Genomic DNA, 14,958 nt, shown 5'->3' with positions numbered 1-14,958 from the left:
AGTTAGCCGACGTTCAAAAATTTTTCTATTTTTTTCAACAATTACAAGTAAAAAAAATACTTTAAAAAATTTACACATGTAATTTTTAAAATTTTCTACATGTGAAATTTTTTCACTAAATTTTTTTCTTTACAATTTAATTGTTATAACAATCTAAAAAATTGTTAGATGTCTGTTAAATTTAGATGAAAATTATATAAGCCGACACATTTGAAAATTTATTTTATTGAAAAATAATTTTTAAAAAATTAAAACAAAAATTTTCACATGTAGAAAATTTTAAAAATTATCCTTGGAATTTTTAAAAAATAGATTTTTAGTTCTAATATTTAATTTAAATAAATAATCCAAAATTTTTGAGTGTCAGCTAATTTAATTTTCATTAAATTCAGTATCATTAATTTTTATGATACTAAAGTTAGCCGACGTTCAAAAATTTTTCTATTTTTTTCAACAATTACAAGTAAAAAAAATACTTTAAAAAATTTACACATGTAATTTTTCAAATTTTTTACATGTGAAATTTTTTCACTAAATTTTATTTTAACAATTTTTTCAATAAAAATAATTATAAAAATTTTCAGATGTCGGCTAATTTAATTTTCACTAATTTTTAGTTTTAAATTAAATACTTAACAAGTCAATTTATTTAAATCTGTCAATTAAATCATAATACTAAACTTAGCCGACATTTTTAATTTTTTCATTTATTAAGCTAGAACTAAAAAATGTTTTTTACAGATGAAAATTAAAAAAAAAATTTTTTTGTAATAATTTTCCACTCAAAATAAATTCTAAAAATTTTTAAATGTCGGCTAACTTAATTTTCATTATAAAATGATACTGAAGTTAGCTGATAGCTGTCAATTTTATAACAACAAATTAATTGTTAATAATAATTAATTATTGTTATTAATAATTGTCGATATCAAATTAATTGCACTAAAAAAAAATACTCCTAAAATGTTCCTTATTATTTTTTTTTACATGTGGAATTTTTTTATTAAATTTATTTCATAATAATTTGATTGTTGTAACATATAATAATTAATTTCTAATGTCTGTCAACTTCAGTGTAATAAAATGTCAATACACCCAAGAATGATGAAATATATGGATTGCGGTCAGCTAGTCAGATCGACAACATTCCGAATTATTAAAACTCTAGAAAATTTAAAATTCCGCTACAATCAAAGTTTATAAATTACATTAGCTTAATTAGAATACCAGCCGAAAAACAATTTTATAAATTATAAAACATCGGGTTATCGAATAAAAGTAAATATAAATCTTATATTCCTCAAGAGTTCAAATTAATTTGATTTCGAAAAAGGGTTGTTCCGAAGTATATTTATCCGAATAAGTACTCATCTATCCGAATAATGATTCGGCCGAAAATTACTCATCCAAAAAATTGAAAATTTTTTCTTAGATGGTCCACCTTTACAATCATGAAATTTGAGTGTTTTCCATACATGCTTGTAAATTAAAATAAAATGAATTAAAATAATTAATTTAAAAAACTTTCTAATCTAAATATAAAATTATTGACATTTTTCGGCTAAATGAGTGTTCGTCTGTTCATTCATTTTGGCGTATAAATTTTCGTTGTTATGTTTTTTAATTTATTGAGACTTAGTGACTTTGAAAGATTCTATTAATATAGCTTTAGTTTTTTCTTTGTTTAAGATTATATTTTTCGGAATTTTAATATTTGTAAAATTAATTATTTTAAATTACATTTAATATTTACTTTCTAAGTTCTAGTAATTTATTATTTCGGAATGTTGTTAGTCTGACTAGTTGACTGCAACCCAAATATATCCAACAAATAATGTCATGTCAGCATTAACAATTTAAAAAATGGCGCATAAAAATGGAGTTCGTTTTCATTACGCACAACTCATGTGTCAGCAAGGTAAAAAAAACGCGCATGTAATATAAACTTGTGTATGTTCTTCTCAGAAGCCGGATGTTCACGTGTATTACCAAAAATACAATATAAACTGTGTAATTAAAACTTACACACTCAAAAATGGTGAGTACCAACAATTTTTATTACTGAACATCAATAACATACTTAATTATTATAATAAAATTCTTAAATTGCGGATTAATATAATTACACAAAAATCCTAACCTACTTAAATATTTAGCAGCTGTTGTAAATCCGTTATATTAATTATATTTACGACATAAAAATATTTAAATCTTTTTATTTGCAGGCTAATGAACGAAAGGGAACCTTCAAAGTAGAGTACCTCCAAAGAATAGAAAAAGAAGTCCAAGCCAAGTGGGAAGCGAGCAAAGCATATGAGGAAGATGCTCCTAAAAAAGCCAAGTCCAAAGACGAAAAATTCTTGGCTACTTTTCCGTTCCCTTATATGAATGGCCGGCTTCATCTAGGTCACACGTTCTCTCTATCAAAATGCGAGGTAATTGTCTAATAAATTAAAAGTTAATGTTCTGAAGATGATTAGTTTCAGTAGACTCTACTTACTTACATCTTTCAATTATAAATAATAAAAAATCTATGTTATTAAGAGAATAAGGAAAATTTTGTGTTCAGAATAGTTATATGATAAAATCGGTTTTTTTAGTGAAGTTTAATGTCATTGCAAATGTTTTGACTTGAATTTATGCCTTTTCAAGGCATATTACCTTTTTATTACCTTGTATCTTGTGAAACATTAACATTTTTAAAGATATAAGCTCATCCTGATGTTACACTCATCGAGACCTTTCATTTGAGTACCCACATCAATTTTTCATATATTTTATATATTTATATATATATTACATATATGTATATATAAAAAATATATCAAAAATGCATGTGGGTACTCAAATGAAAGCACTTAATGAGTGTAACATCGGGATGAGCTTATATCTTTAAGAATGTCAATAGTTGAGAAATTATATTGAATTTTGTGAACTATTCACATTTTTAATGATATAAGCTCATCCCGATGTTACATTCATCGAGACCTTTCATTTAAGTACCCACATCAATTTTTCATATATTTTATATATTTATATATATTATATATATGTATATATGAAAAATATATCAAAAATGCATGTGGGTACTTGAATGAAAGCCCTTGATGAGTGTAACATCGGGATGAGCTTATATCTTTTAAACCGTCAATAGTTAAGAAATGACATTGAATCTTGTAAACTATTGACATTTTTTAAGATATAAGCACACCCCGACATTACATTCATCGACACCTTTCATTTGAGTACCCACATCTATTTTTCATATATTTATATATATTGTATATATGTATATATATTGTATATATGTATATATGAAAAATATATCAAAAATGCATGTGGGTACTCAAATGAAAGCTCTTGATGAGTGTAACATCGGGATGAGCTTATATCTTTAAGAATGTCAATAGTTGAGAAATTATATTGATTTTGGGAACTATTCACATTTTTAATGATATAAGCTCATCCCGATGTTACATTCATCGAGACCTTTCATTTAAGTACCCACATCAATTTTTCATATATTTTATATATTTATATATATTATATATATGTATATATGAAAAATATATCAAAAATGCATGTGGGTACTCATTTGAAAGCTCTTGATGAGTGTACCATCAAAATGAGCTTATATCTTAAAAAATCTCAATAGTTAAGAAAATACACTCCAATTTACCAAAAGTAATTATTAAATAACTCAAAATTTTCTTTATTCATATTTCACAAATCACTGCAAGATTGTTAATAATACCAAAATAAATTAAAGTTTGCAGTAAGATTCAACCGACTCCTCGGAAAGAAAGTTCTTTTCCCTTTCGGCTTCCACTGCACCGGGATGCCAATAAAAGCCTGCGCCGACAAGCTAATGCGCGAGATGCAAGTCTTCGGCTACCCTCCAAACTTCCCCGACCAGGAGGAAGAAGTCACCACCGTAGAAGACCCAACTGCCGCGATAATCAAGGACAAAAGCAAAGGAAAAAAGAGCAAAGCCGTCGCTAAAGCCGGAACGGCTAAATACCAGTGGCAAATTATGCGAAGTCTCGGAATCGAAGATTCCGAGATAAAAAAATTCGCCGACGCGTCCTACTGGCTGGACTATTTTCCCCCTCGAGCAGTCGCTGACTTGAAATCAATCGGCCTTCACGTCGACTGGCGGCGCACTTTTATCACAACCGACGCAAATCCTTTCTTCGATTCCTTCGTACGTTGGCAATTCCAACATTTAAAGGCCAAGAACAAGGTAAAGTACGGAAAGCGCTACACTATTTTCTCCCCCAAAGACAACCAGCCTTGCATGGACCACGATAGATCCTCCGGAGAAGGTGTAGGTCCTCAAGAGTACACTCTAGTTAAAATGAAAGTCCTTGAGCTTCCCGAGAAGCTCAAAAATTTTAAAAATAATACTTATTTAGTTGCAGCGACTTTAAGACCCGAGACAATGTACGGACAAACTAATTGTTGGATCCACCCTGACATTAAATACATTGCTTATACTTTAGCTAACAATGACGTCTTTATTTCCACTAAAAGAGCTGCTAAAAATATGTCTTACCAAGGATTCATGAAAGTTGAAGGAGAAATTCCTATTATTGCCGAATTTGTTGGTCAAGAATTAATGGGACTGCCTTTAAATAGTCCCTTGACCAGCCACAAGGTCATCTATACTCTTCCCATGTTGACAATTAAAGAAGACAAGGGTACCGGAGTTGTTACTTCAGTTCCCAGTGACTCTCCTGATGATTACGCGGCGCTTGTTGACTTGAAAAAAAAACAAGCTTTAAGAGACAAGTATAAAATCAAAGATGAGATGGTTCTTCCTTACGAACCAATTTCTGTGCTAGAAATTCCCGAATTTGGTAATTTAGCTGCCGTTACTTTATACAACCAATTAAAAATTCAGTCACAAAATGACAAAGAGAAGCTCCAGCAGGCCAAAGAGATGGTTTATTTAAAGGGATTTTACGAAGGGGTGCTCTTAGTTGGAGAATATAAGGGTAAAAAAATTCAAGATGTGAAAAAAATGATCCAAAAAAAAATGATTGATGAAAAATCAGCTGTTGTTTATTACGAACCGGAGAAATTAATTATCTCTAGGTCTAATGATGAGTGCGTAGTTGCTTTGTGCGACCAGTGGTACTTAGACTATGGAGAAGCTTGTTGGAAGAAACAAGCGCTAAAAGCGCTGGAAAATATCGAGACTTTTCACGAAGAAGTTAAAAAGAATTTTCTGGCTTGTTTAGATTGGCTGCATGAGTATGCTTGCTCGAGGACTTACGGGCTAGGAACTAAATTACCCTGGGATGAAAATTGGTTGATAGAGTCGTTATCTGACTCTACGATTTACAACGCTTATTATACAGTAGCTCACATGCTCCAGGGTGGAAGTTTTAAAGGAGACAAGCCTAATGTTTTAGGGATTAAAGCAGAGCAAATGACTCCGGAAGTTTGGGACTATATTTTTTTTAAAAATGTAAAATTACCAAAAACTGGGATTAAAAAAGAGGCACTGGAAAATATGCGAAGGGAATTTCAGTACTGGTACCCGGTAGACTTGCGAGTTTCTGGGAAAGATTTGATCCAGAATCATCTTACGTTTTATATTTATAACCACGTGGCAATTTGGGAAGACCAGGAGGAAAATTGGCCACGTGGAATTAGAGCCAATGGACACTTGATGCTGAACTCTGCGAAGATGTCCAAGTCTGAGGGGAATTTCTTGACTTTGACTGAAGCTGTGGAGAAGTTTTCTGCTGATGGTATGAGATTGTGTCTTGCAGACTCGGGGGATTCTGTTGAAGATGCTAATTTTGTTGAGTCTATGGCAGATGCTGGGATTCTTCGGCTGTATACTTTTATTGAGTGGGTTAAGGAAGTTGTGGAGACTGAGAAGAGTTTCAGGAAAGGAAAGCCCGTGACTTTTAATGATAAAGTCTTTTTAAGTGAGATGAATCTTAAAATAAAAGAGACTAAAGAAAATTATGAGAAAATGTTGTATAAGGAAGCTTTAAGGACAGGATTTTTTGAGCTACAGACTGCGAGGGATAAATATATACAGCTTAGTTCGTTAGAGGGAGTCAATTGGGGTTTAATTATGGATTATATTGATTTGCAAACTATTTTATTAGCTCCGATTTGTCCGCATGTTTGCGAACATGTAAGGAGTGTTATTAATAAAGAAAGTGTTCTTAAAGCGCGCTGGCCTGAAGTTGGAAATATTGATAATATTTTGATAAAATCTTCGCAGTATTTAATGGATGCGGCGCACTCTTTTAGGATTTTGTTGAAGAATTATAGTGTTAAGAAAACTGGGAAGGGAAAAATGGAGAAAATTGAGGGAGAGAAACCAGACCGAGGAATTATTTGGGTCGCTAAAACATTTCCTCCGTGGCAAAGCGCCGTTTTGACGACGATGAAGGAGCTTTATTGTAAGAATAATAATTTGCTGCCGGATAATAAAGTTATTAGTGTAGAATTGGGAAAGAGGAATGAACTTAAGAAGTATATGAAGCGGGTGATGCCGTTTGTGCAAGCTACGAGGGAAAAAATGCAAACTGTAGGGCTTAATGCGCTTAATTTGACGCTGGAGTTTGATGAAGTGAGTGTTCTTAAGGGGAGCAAGGAGTACTTGAAGAGTACTCTTGATTTGGAAGATATTGAGATTCAGTATACTGATAATGCGCCGGAGAAAACTAAGGAAGAATGCTGTCCTGGAGCGCCTTATATTAGCTTTTTTGCGAGTCCGGGGGTGGGGGTTAGGGCGATTAATCCGCAGAAGTGCAGTGGGCTTTTTACAATAAGTGTTAAGGTTTGCGAGGGGAATACTGCTGCGGATGTTGCGGGGAAAATTGCGAAGGAGAATAAACGGATTAAAGGTAAATTTTATTTTTTAATGTTATTTTTTATAAGTAATTGGATTGAGGTTTTAAGAGAAAATTGTAGATGTTTTTTGATGAAATTAAATTTTGAACGTTTAGTTGAAAATTTTTTAAATGAATAATTTTTTTGCTGTAATTTGTTAATTGAGATTAGTACAAACGAGCAACCCAGTCACTATGTGACTTCCGGGAGTTGTGAAATATAAGTAAATGAAATTTTGGTTTATTAAATAATGAATTTTGTTAAATTGTAGTGTACTTTCTTAAATATTGAGATTTTTAAAAATATAAGATCATTGCACGCCTCATAGCGCGAAGCGCGTGAGGTTGTGCTTTATACTCGACTAGTCAAGGTCAAGAAATTTTGTGATCTTTAAATGCCTCTATCCCAATCATATTACACTTATACAATGATATAAGTAGATGTACACCGGAAAAACACTTAAATTAAACCATCTTTTACTTTCTAAAATCATTTCATGTTGCTATTTTGGAAAAAAAAAATTTGGAACGTACTTGGTGTGCGTCATTGTGTATTTCAATTTTTTTAAAGTCCTAGTAAATAGATTTTACGAATTTCATTAAAAGTAAAATATTTTGCAACCACGCACACTAAATACGTTCCAAAATTTTTGTTTTAATTTTCAAATTTACAATAAAATTTTTTTTAATTTCCGAAAATCAAATACAATCATATCGGTTACTTGGATTTTTTAATTTTTTTATTTTATATCTTTTTGTAAAGAAATAAGAAATTTTTTTTCTTAATAGTCTTATGAACGTGGATTTGGCGCGATTTTTTTTTACACTGAAACTGTTTTTGTTCGAATTTTAGTATTTTTTGTAATTATAATAATAATTTACAATTGGTACCAATTTAAATCTCGCGTTGGCTGCATTTTTTATAGCAAACTATCCTCTTGAAGCTACAGCTACATCCTGTAGATGCAAGCTGTGAAATGTATTTTTTTAACTGTAGTTTCCCATCTATTGGAAGATTACCATGCATTCTCGAATTATTTAGTCTGTGACATGTCACTTTTTACATAGACAAAAAGTCAGGATCGAAATTTTTGAGCTTGCTATAGTTTGCGCTGATAAAATTTAATAATTTCAAGTAGATTAATTATTATAATTAAATATAATTAATTAATATCAGTAAAATAAAGCATGAATTACTGTTATAATATAAAATTTAGGAACAAGAAGTACCGTAGAATTAAATAAAATTTTGCAACCTCAAAATACCGTTCTGCTTACAGTAAACATAATCGGTAGTCTGGCGCTCCGTTTACAACGGATTTGAACGGAACTTAGCGCCAGATTCTACCGAATCTGTGGATAAATATATGAAAAATTGATGTGGGTATTTAAATGAAAGGTCTCGATCAGTGTAACTCCAGGATGAGCTTATATTGTTAAAAATATCATCAGTGGACAAAATACAACGTCATTGCTTTATTATTTACATTTTTTAAAATATAAGCTTATCCTGATGTTACACTCATCAAGAGCTTTCATTTGAGTACCCACATGCATTTTTATATATTTTTCATATATACACATATATAATATATATATATAAAATATATGAAAAATTGATGTGGGTATTTAAATGAAAGGTCTCGATCAGTGTAACTCCAGGATGAGCTTATATTGTTAAAAATATCATCAGTAGACAAAATACAACGTCATTGCTTTATTATTTACATTTTTTAAAATATAAGCTTATCCTGATGTTACACTCATCAAGAGCTTTCATTTGAGTACCCACATGCATTTTTATATATTTTTCATCTATACATATATATATTATATATATAAATATATAAAATATATGAAAAATTGATGTGGGTATTTAAATGAAAGGTCTCGATGAGTGTAACATCAGAATGAGCTTATATCTTTAAAAATGTCAATAGTTCACGAGATGCAAGATCATTTCTTAATTATGTATCTAAAGATAGAGCATTTTCGAATGCAGCCTAAATACTTATCATCATAAATTAACTATCGGTGAGAATAATATGAAATCTTGAAAAGGCACAAATTAAAGTCAAGACTTTGTAATGTAGATGATTCAAATTTGTTCTAATTATGAAAATCTTAATTATAAAATTGCGGCTTTCTTATTGGCCTTAAAACAATTATAAGAAATTTTTTTTATAAAATTAAATTTTGAAAAATTATTATTTAAAAAATTTTTATACTTATTAATAAATAACTAAAATTTTCTAGACGTATCATCGGTGCTTCTCTACCGGTACGAAGACCCAGTCCTAGGACCTCGAACAATCCCGAACCTGGCGAATATTTTCAATGGAAAAGTACAGATACCTTCAGACGCAGTATTCAACGTCAACCTCGAAACTAAAACAATAAAAGTTAATAGTAAATCCAGCAAGGAAAGCCATTCACTAGGAGATGAAATTTTGTACTTTATCAAGTAGCGCTGTTAAAATAATCTAACTTATTTAATAAAATACCACCTTGATAAAACTGTTTTAAATTTATTTATTATTTTATTAAATTATTTTAGGATGAAAAAATTACATATAAATATTTTATCAGCAAGATAACAAGTTCAAGTATGCAAAAATACAAAATATAGAATATAAACTTTATCAAAATGACCGTGAAAATTATGATACTGAAATTAGCAGACATTTGACAATTATTCAGAATTTTTTTTTATTAATAAAATCATTACAAAAAAATTCCACATTTTAAAAATTTGAAAAACTATACGTGCAATTTTTTTTAAATATTTTTTTTTCTTAATTTAATTAATAAAAAAAAAATGAAAATTTTTCACTGTCGGCTAATTTTAGTTTCATAAAAATTAAGTTAGCCGACACTGAAGAATTTTTAATTTGTTTTATTGATTAAAAATTAGAAAAAACTATTTTTTAAAAATTCCACGTATAATTTTTAAAATTTTCTACATGTGAAAATTATAATTTTTTAAAAATTATTTTTCAATAAAGTAAATTATAAAAATTTTCAAATATCGGCTAATTTAATAATATTAAAGTTAGCCGACGTTTATAATTTTTTTTATTTATTAAATTATAACTCCAAAATATTAAAAAAAAATTGCACGTGTAGTTTTTAAAATTTTTTACAAATGAATTTTTTAAAAATATTTTTGTAATAATTTTTTGAATAAAAAAAAATTTAATAAATTTTTAATTGTCGGCTATCTTAATTTTCATGTTAATTAAATTTTCATTAAAAATTAACAGACTCAAACGGAGGTTTCTCTCTCTTGGGACTTCCAAGAGTCAACTTCACTTCTAATTTTAGCGACATCAGCAGCAGTGGTCCTGCAGCAGCCTCCAATATACTGAACTCCGAGTTCCAGCCACTCGTGAGTGTACTTCTTGATGTCACAAGACTTTCCATTTGTCTTCCAACCTTCTCCAGGAGTGAAAACTTCCCCACTGTTGGGGTAAGCAATTAAAGGCACTGGTTTTCCTTCACAGTCTTTGTTAATCTTGGACAAGTAAGCGGAGACGTGATGAGGCGACAAGCAATTAACACCGACAGCAATCAGCTGACCTGGCAAGGAGTTTTTGTAACACTTTAAGGCAGTTTCTTTAAAATTACTTCCATCTACCAGGGTGGACCCGTCAGTGGAGCACGAAAAAGACAGCCAGGCCCTGGTGGTTGGAAATTCTTTCAGCAATTCCACCAGAGCTTCACCTTCCTCTGCGCAAGGAATTGTTTCAATTGCCAGAAGATCAACGCCGGCTTTTATCAGAGTCTCCATTCTGAGTCTGTGCCAATCTCTCAGGAATTCTTTGGACACTTTCTTACCGTAAGACCCGGTGTACTCTGAGCAGTCATGAAGAACAGCGCCGTAGGGCCCGCAAGACCCGGCGACCAAAGGGTTGTCATTAACAGCGCTCTCATTTTCTTTTATTTCTTCTTTGTAGATTTTTACAGCCTGCTTCGCAAGATCTACTGCTTTTACAATTATGTCTAAGCTGTCAGCTTCTGTGACACCTAGGTACTTACAAAAGCCGTCCATTGACGCCTGGTAGGTGTTTGTCTCGATTATGTCACTACCTGCACGCAGAAAATCTAAATGCGTGTCACGGACCGCGTCGGGATCTGTCACCAAGAAACGCGCGGTCCACAGTGGGTCTCCATCTGGGTTCTTGTTCACGTGAGTGAATATTTGAGATGAATAGCTTCCGTCTAACACCTTTATCTTGGTCATTTTTTCTTTTGTTTATTTTTATTGTTAATTAGTAATTTTTTTAAAAAGATTTTAGATACAGTACAGTACAGGTAAGAAGATTCCGGTTAGTGATTCAATGCACTAGAACTAAACTGGACGCTTTCCGGCTAACTGCGTAGTATAATAATGCAACGTGCATATATACGTGTTGTTACGTGTATTTACGTGTTGTGATGTGATTTGTGATTGTTGAAAAATAATAATAAAAAAAAAAAAAAAAAAAAAAACAAAAGACAACGCTACCTACTGGAAGTTATTTCAAGATGTTTGAATTAAATTCGTTAACTGTCAACGAGTCAATGAGTGTCAGATAAATATAATCATAATTTTATGAAATATTAATCGTCATAATTTATTTGTCTGAATTGATTTTTTTTTAATGAAAATTTATGGCAGTTACACATCTTTACTCCAAATTACTCAACTCGGCGACATACTGTACTCGACATAAAAAATTGAATAACTTTCAAAAAAAATAAAAACTTTATTCAATTAATTTTGACACTGAACTTAGCAGACGTCTAAAAATTTTTGATTGTTTTTATTTATTAAATTAAAATTAAAAAGATATTTATAAAAAATTGCACTTATAGTTTTTCAATTTTTTGCATGTGAAATTTTTTTTTTAATTATTTAATTAAAATTTTTTCAATAAAAAATTTCTAAAAATTTTGAAATGTCAGCTAACTTCATTTTCATAATTAATTCACTACTCAATGCTAACGTTATTTAGTTTCAACTTTATTTAATGAAATCTTTACTCAATAGTATTTTATAAGTGATAGCGCGCTTTTAAAAATCTCTATTCAATATTTTTTTATTTAATAATATTTTATTCGGCAAAAACAAAACTGTACTCAAAATTTCTCAGCTCTGTGCAATCTGTACTCCAATAAAATAATTTAATAAATAAAAAAAAAAATTTTTAATATATATAGATATATAAATTTTATGTAATTGAGTAAAGTTTGTAAAAAAATAGAATTTTATTTTTTAAGAATAAAATTATTAAAGTTTTTTTTTTTTTTAACTTATTTAAAGTAAACATATTATTAAACAAAAAATAATTTAATAGAGATGATTAAAAGCGCGCCATCACTTATAACATACCATTGCATAAAGATTTCATGAAATACAGTTGGAACTGAGTAAACTGGGTTGCAGTCAACTAGTCAGACTAACAACATTCCGAATTAATAAATTACTAGAACTTAGAAAGTAAATATTAAATGTAATTTAAAATAATTAATTTTACAAATTTTAAAATTCCGAAAAATATAATCTTAAATAAAGAAAAATCTAAAGCTATATTAATAGAATCTTTCAAAGTTACAAAGTCTCAATAAATTAAAAAACATAACAACGAAAATTTATACGCCAAAATGAATGAACAGACGAACACTCATTTAGCCGAAAAATGTAAATAATTTTATAATTAGATTAGAAATTTTTTTTAATTAATTTTAAATTAATTAATTTTTGAAAATTAATTTTATTTTAATTTACAAGCATGTATGGAAAAGACTCAAATTTCATGATTGTAAAGGTGGACCATCTAAGAAAAATTTCCAATTTTTGGATGAGTAATTTTCGGCCGAATCATTATTCGGATAGATGAGTATTCGGGGGTTGCAGTCAACTAGTCAGACTAACAACATTCCGAATTAATAAATTACTAGAACTTAGAAAGTAAATATTAAATGTAATTTAAAATAATTAATTTTACAAATTTTAAAATTCCGAAAAATATAATCTTAAATAAAGAAAAATCTAAAGCTATATTAATAGAATCTTTCAAAGTTACAAAGTCTCAATAAATTAAAAAACATAACAACGAAAATTTATACGCCAAAATGAATGAACAGACGAACACTCATTTAGCCGAAAAATGTAAATAATTTTATAATTAGATTAGAAATTTTTTTTAATTAATTTTAAATTAATTAATTTTATTTTAATTTACAAGCATGTATGGAAAACACTCAAATTTCATGATTGTAAAGGTGGACCATCTAAGAAAAATTTCCAATTTTTTGGATGAGTAATTTTCGGCCGAATCATTATTCGGATAGATGAGTATTCGGATGAATATACGTCGGAACAACCCTTTTTCGAAATCAAATTAATTTTAACTCTTGAGGAATATAAGATTTATATTTACTTTTATTCGATAACCCGGTGTTTTATAATTTACAAAATTGTTTTTCGGCTGTTATTCTATTTAAGCTAATGTATTTTATAAACTTTGAATGTAGCGGAATTTTAAATTTTCTAGAGTTTTAATAATTTGGAATGTTGTCGATCTGACTAGTTGACCGCAACCCAGTAAACTTAGCGTTGAATAAAGTTAGCATAGAGTAATGAATCAATTGAATAAAGTTGTCGTTTTTTTTTTTAGGTTTTTCGATTATTTTTATTTACAGTATGTCGCAGAGTTGAGTAATTTGGAGTAAAGATGTGTAACTGCCAAATTTATGACATTAAAGTTAGCAGTCACCTCACCATTTTTTATTTTTTTTCAACCAACAAATTTGTTCCAAAAAATGACATTTTTAATTTTTTAAAATTTCTACATATCAATTTTTTTTTCCATATTTTTTGTTAAAAAAATTATTAAAATTTAATAAATATCTTCTAAATTAATTATCATTGAAAATTTTTATTTAGTTTTACAAATATTTTATTATTTTGCTATTAACTTTTTAAAAATAAATCTATATTAAAAATTATAGTGAAGTTAGCTGACAGCTGTCAATTTTTTAATAAATTAATTATTTTTAAAAAATGCTTCTAAAAATTTCCACATAATTTTTTATGACACTAAAGTTTACATGAAAATAAATTTAGCAGATATTAAATAATTATTAGAATTTTTTTTAACAAATAAATTATGGCAAAAAAAAATTTTAAAATAAGAAAAAAAATTGGCATGTAGAAATTTAAAAAAATAAAAAATGCAATTTTTTAAAAATTATTTTTTGGAACAAATTTGTTTGTTAAAAAAAATTAAAGAATTATTTAATGACTGCTTACAGCTATTTAAAATTTTTTTGTAATTTTATAGCAATGAAATAATTAGTGAAAAATTTTAAAAGGATTTTTGTTTTTAGTGTAATTGATTTGTTATAAAAACTGACAGTTGTCTGCTAACTTCAGTATCATTAATTTTTTTAATTTTCACAAGTAGAATTTTTAATATAAATTAAAAAAAAAAAAAAAATTGATATTTGAAAATTTTAAAAAATAAAAAATGAAATTTTTTTTAAATTATTTTTTGGGACAAATTATTTTATTAAATAAAATTAAAAAATTGTTAAGTGACTGCTAATTTCGATGTCATTAACTTCAGTGTTAATAAAAATTTGTCTGGCAATTTTTTAAATTCTTTAATAAATTACAATAATAAAAAGACTAAAAAATTTTCAACAATATTTTTTTTTTTTAATGTTCACATGTGAAATTTTTTTATAATAGTTTAATTACTATAAAATTATAAAAAATTTCTAATATCTGCCAGCTTCAGTGTCATCAATAAAAACATAATAAGGTATTGTAAATAATTTAATCCCTTAATTTATGATACTAAAATCAGCCATCTAAAAATTATTTATTCCACAAAATAAATAATTTATTTTTAATTAATATCCATGCGGAATTAATTTATAAAAACTAGATGTCAATTAATTATGAAAATTAAGTTAGCCATCGAAAAATTTTAAGATTTTTTTTTTTTATTCAAAAAATTATTAAAAAAAAATTTTCATTTGTAAAAAACTTTAAAAACTATAAGTGCAATTTTTAAAAAATATTTTTTAGTTTTAATTTAATAAATTA

At 28.3% G+C, this 14,958-nt stretch overlaps 2 protein-coding genes across 3 annotated transcripts; one reads left to right on the top strand and one right to left on the bottom strand.

The window, feature by feature from the left end:
* Positions 1–1,872: 1,872 nt before the first annotated feature.
* LOC123271208 (leucine--tRNA ligase, cytoplasmic) lies at positions 1,873–9,377 on the top strand. The gene is made up of 4 exons (XM_044737459.1): positions 1,873–2,038; positions 2,226–2,435; positions 3,770–6,875; positions 9,117–9,377. The coding sequence occupies exons 1-4, from the start codon at positions 2,036–2,038 to the stop codon at positions 9,326–9,328; spliced, it is 3,531 nt and encodes a 1,176-aa protein (XP_044593394.1). The 5' UTR covers positions 1,873–2,035; the 3' UTR covers positions 9,329–9,377.
* Positions 9,378–9,383: 6 nt separating this feature from the next.
* LOC123271209 (homocysteine S-methyltransferase-like) lies at positions 9,384–11,601 on the bottom strand. 2 transcript variants are annotated; one of them, XM_044737461.1, is made up of 2 exons: positions 10,119–11,601; positions 9,384–9,519 (listed from the first exon to the last, which is right to left on the bottom strand). In XM_044737461.1, the coding sequence occupies exon 1, from the start codon at positions 11,101–11,103 to the stop codon at positions 10,126–10,128; it is 978 nt and encodes a 325-aa protein (XP_044593396.1). In that variant the 5' UTR covers positions 11,104–11,601; the 3' UTR covers positions 9,384–9,519; positions 10,119–10,125. The 2 variants fall into 2 exon arrangements, with proteins under 2 accessions (XP_044593396.1, XP_044593395.1); XM_044737460.1 differs by having other exon boundaries at positions 9,433–9,520; positions 10,116–11,601.
* Between the last annotated feature and the right edge of the window lie 3,357 nt (positions 11,602–14,958).

The sequence above is a fragment of the Cotesia glomerata genome, linkage group LG9 (assembly GCF_020080835.1).
Source record: "Cotesia glomerata isolate CgM1 linkage group LG9, MPM_Cglom_v2.3, whole genome shotgun sequence".
Lineage (NCBI taxonomy): Eukaryota > Metazoa > Arthropoda > Insecta > Hymenoptera > Braconidae > Cotesia > Cotesia glomerata.
This window is presented reverse-complemented; position numbering and strand designations above follow the sequence as displayed.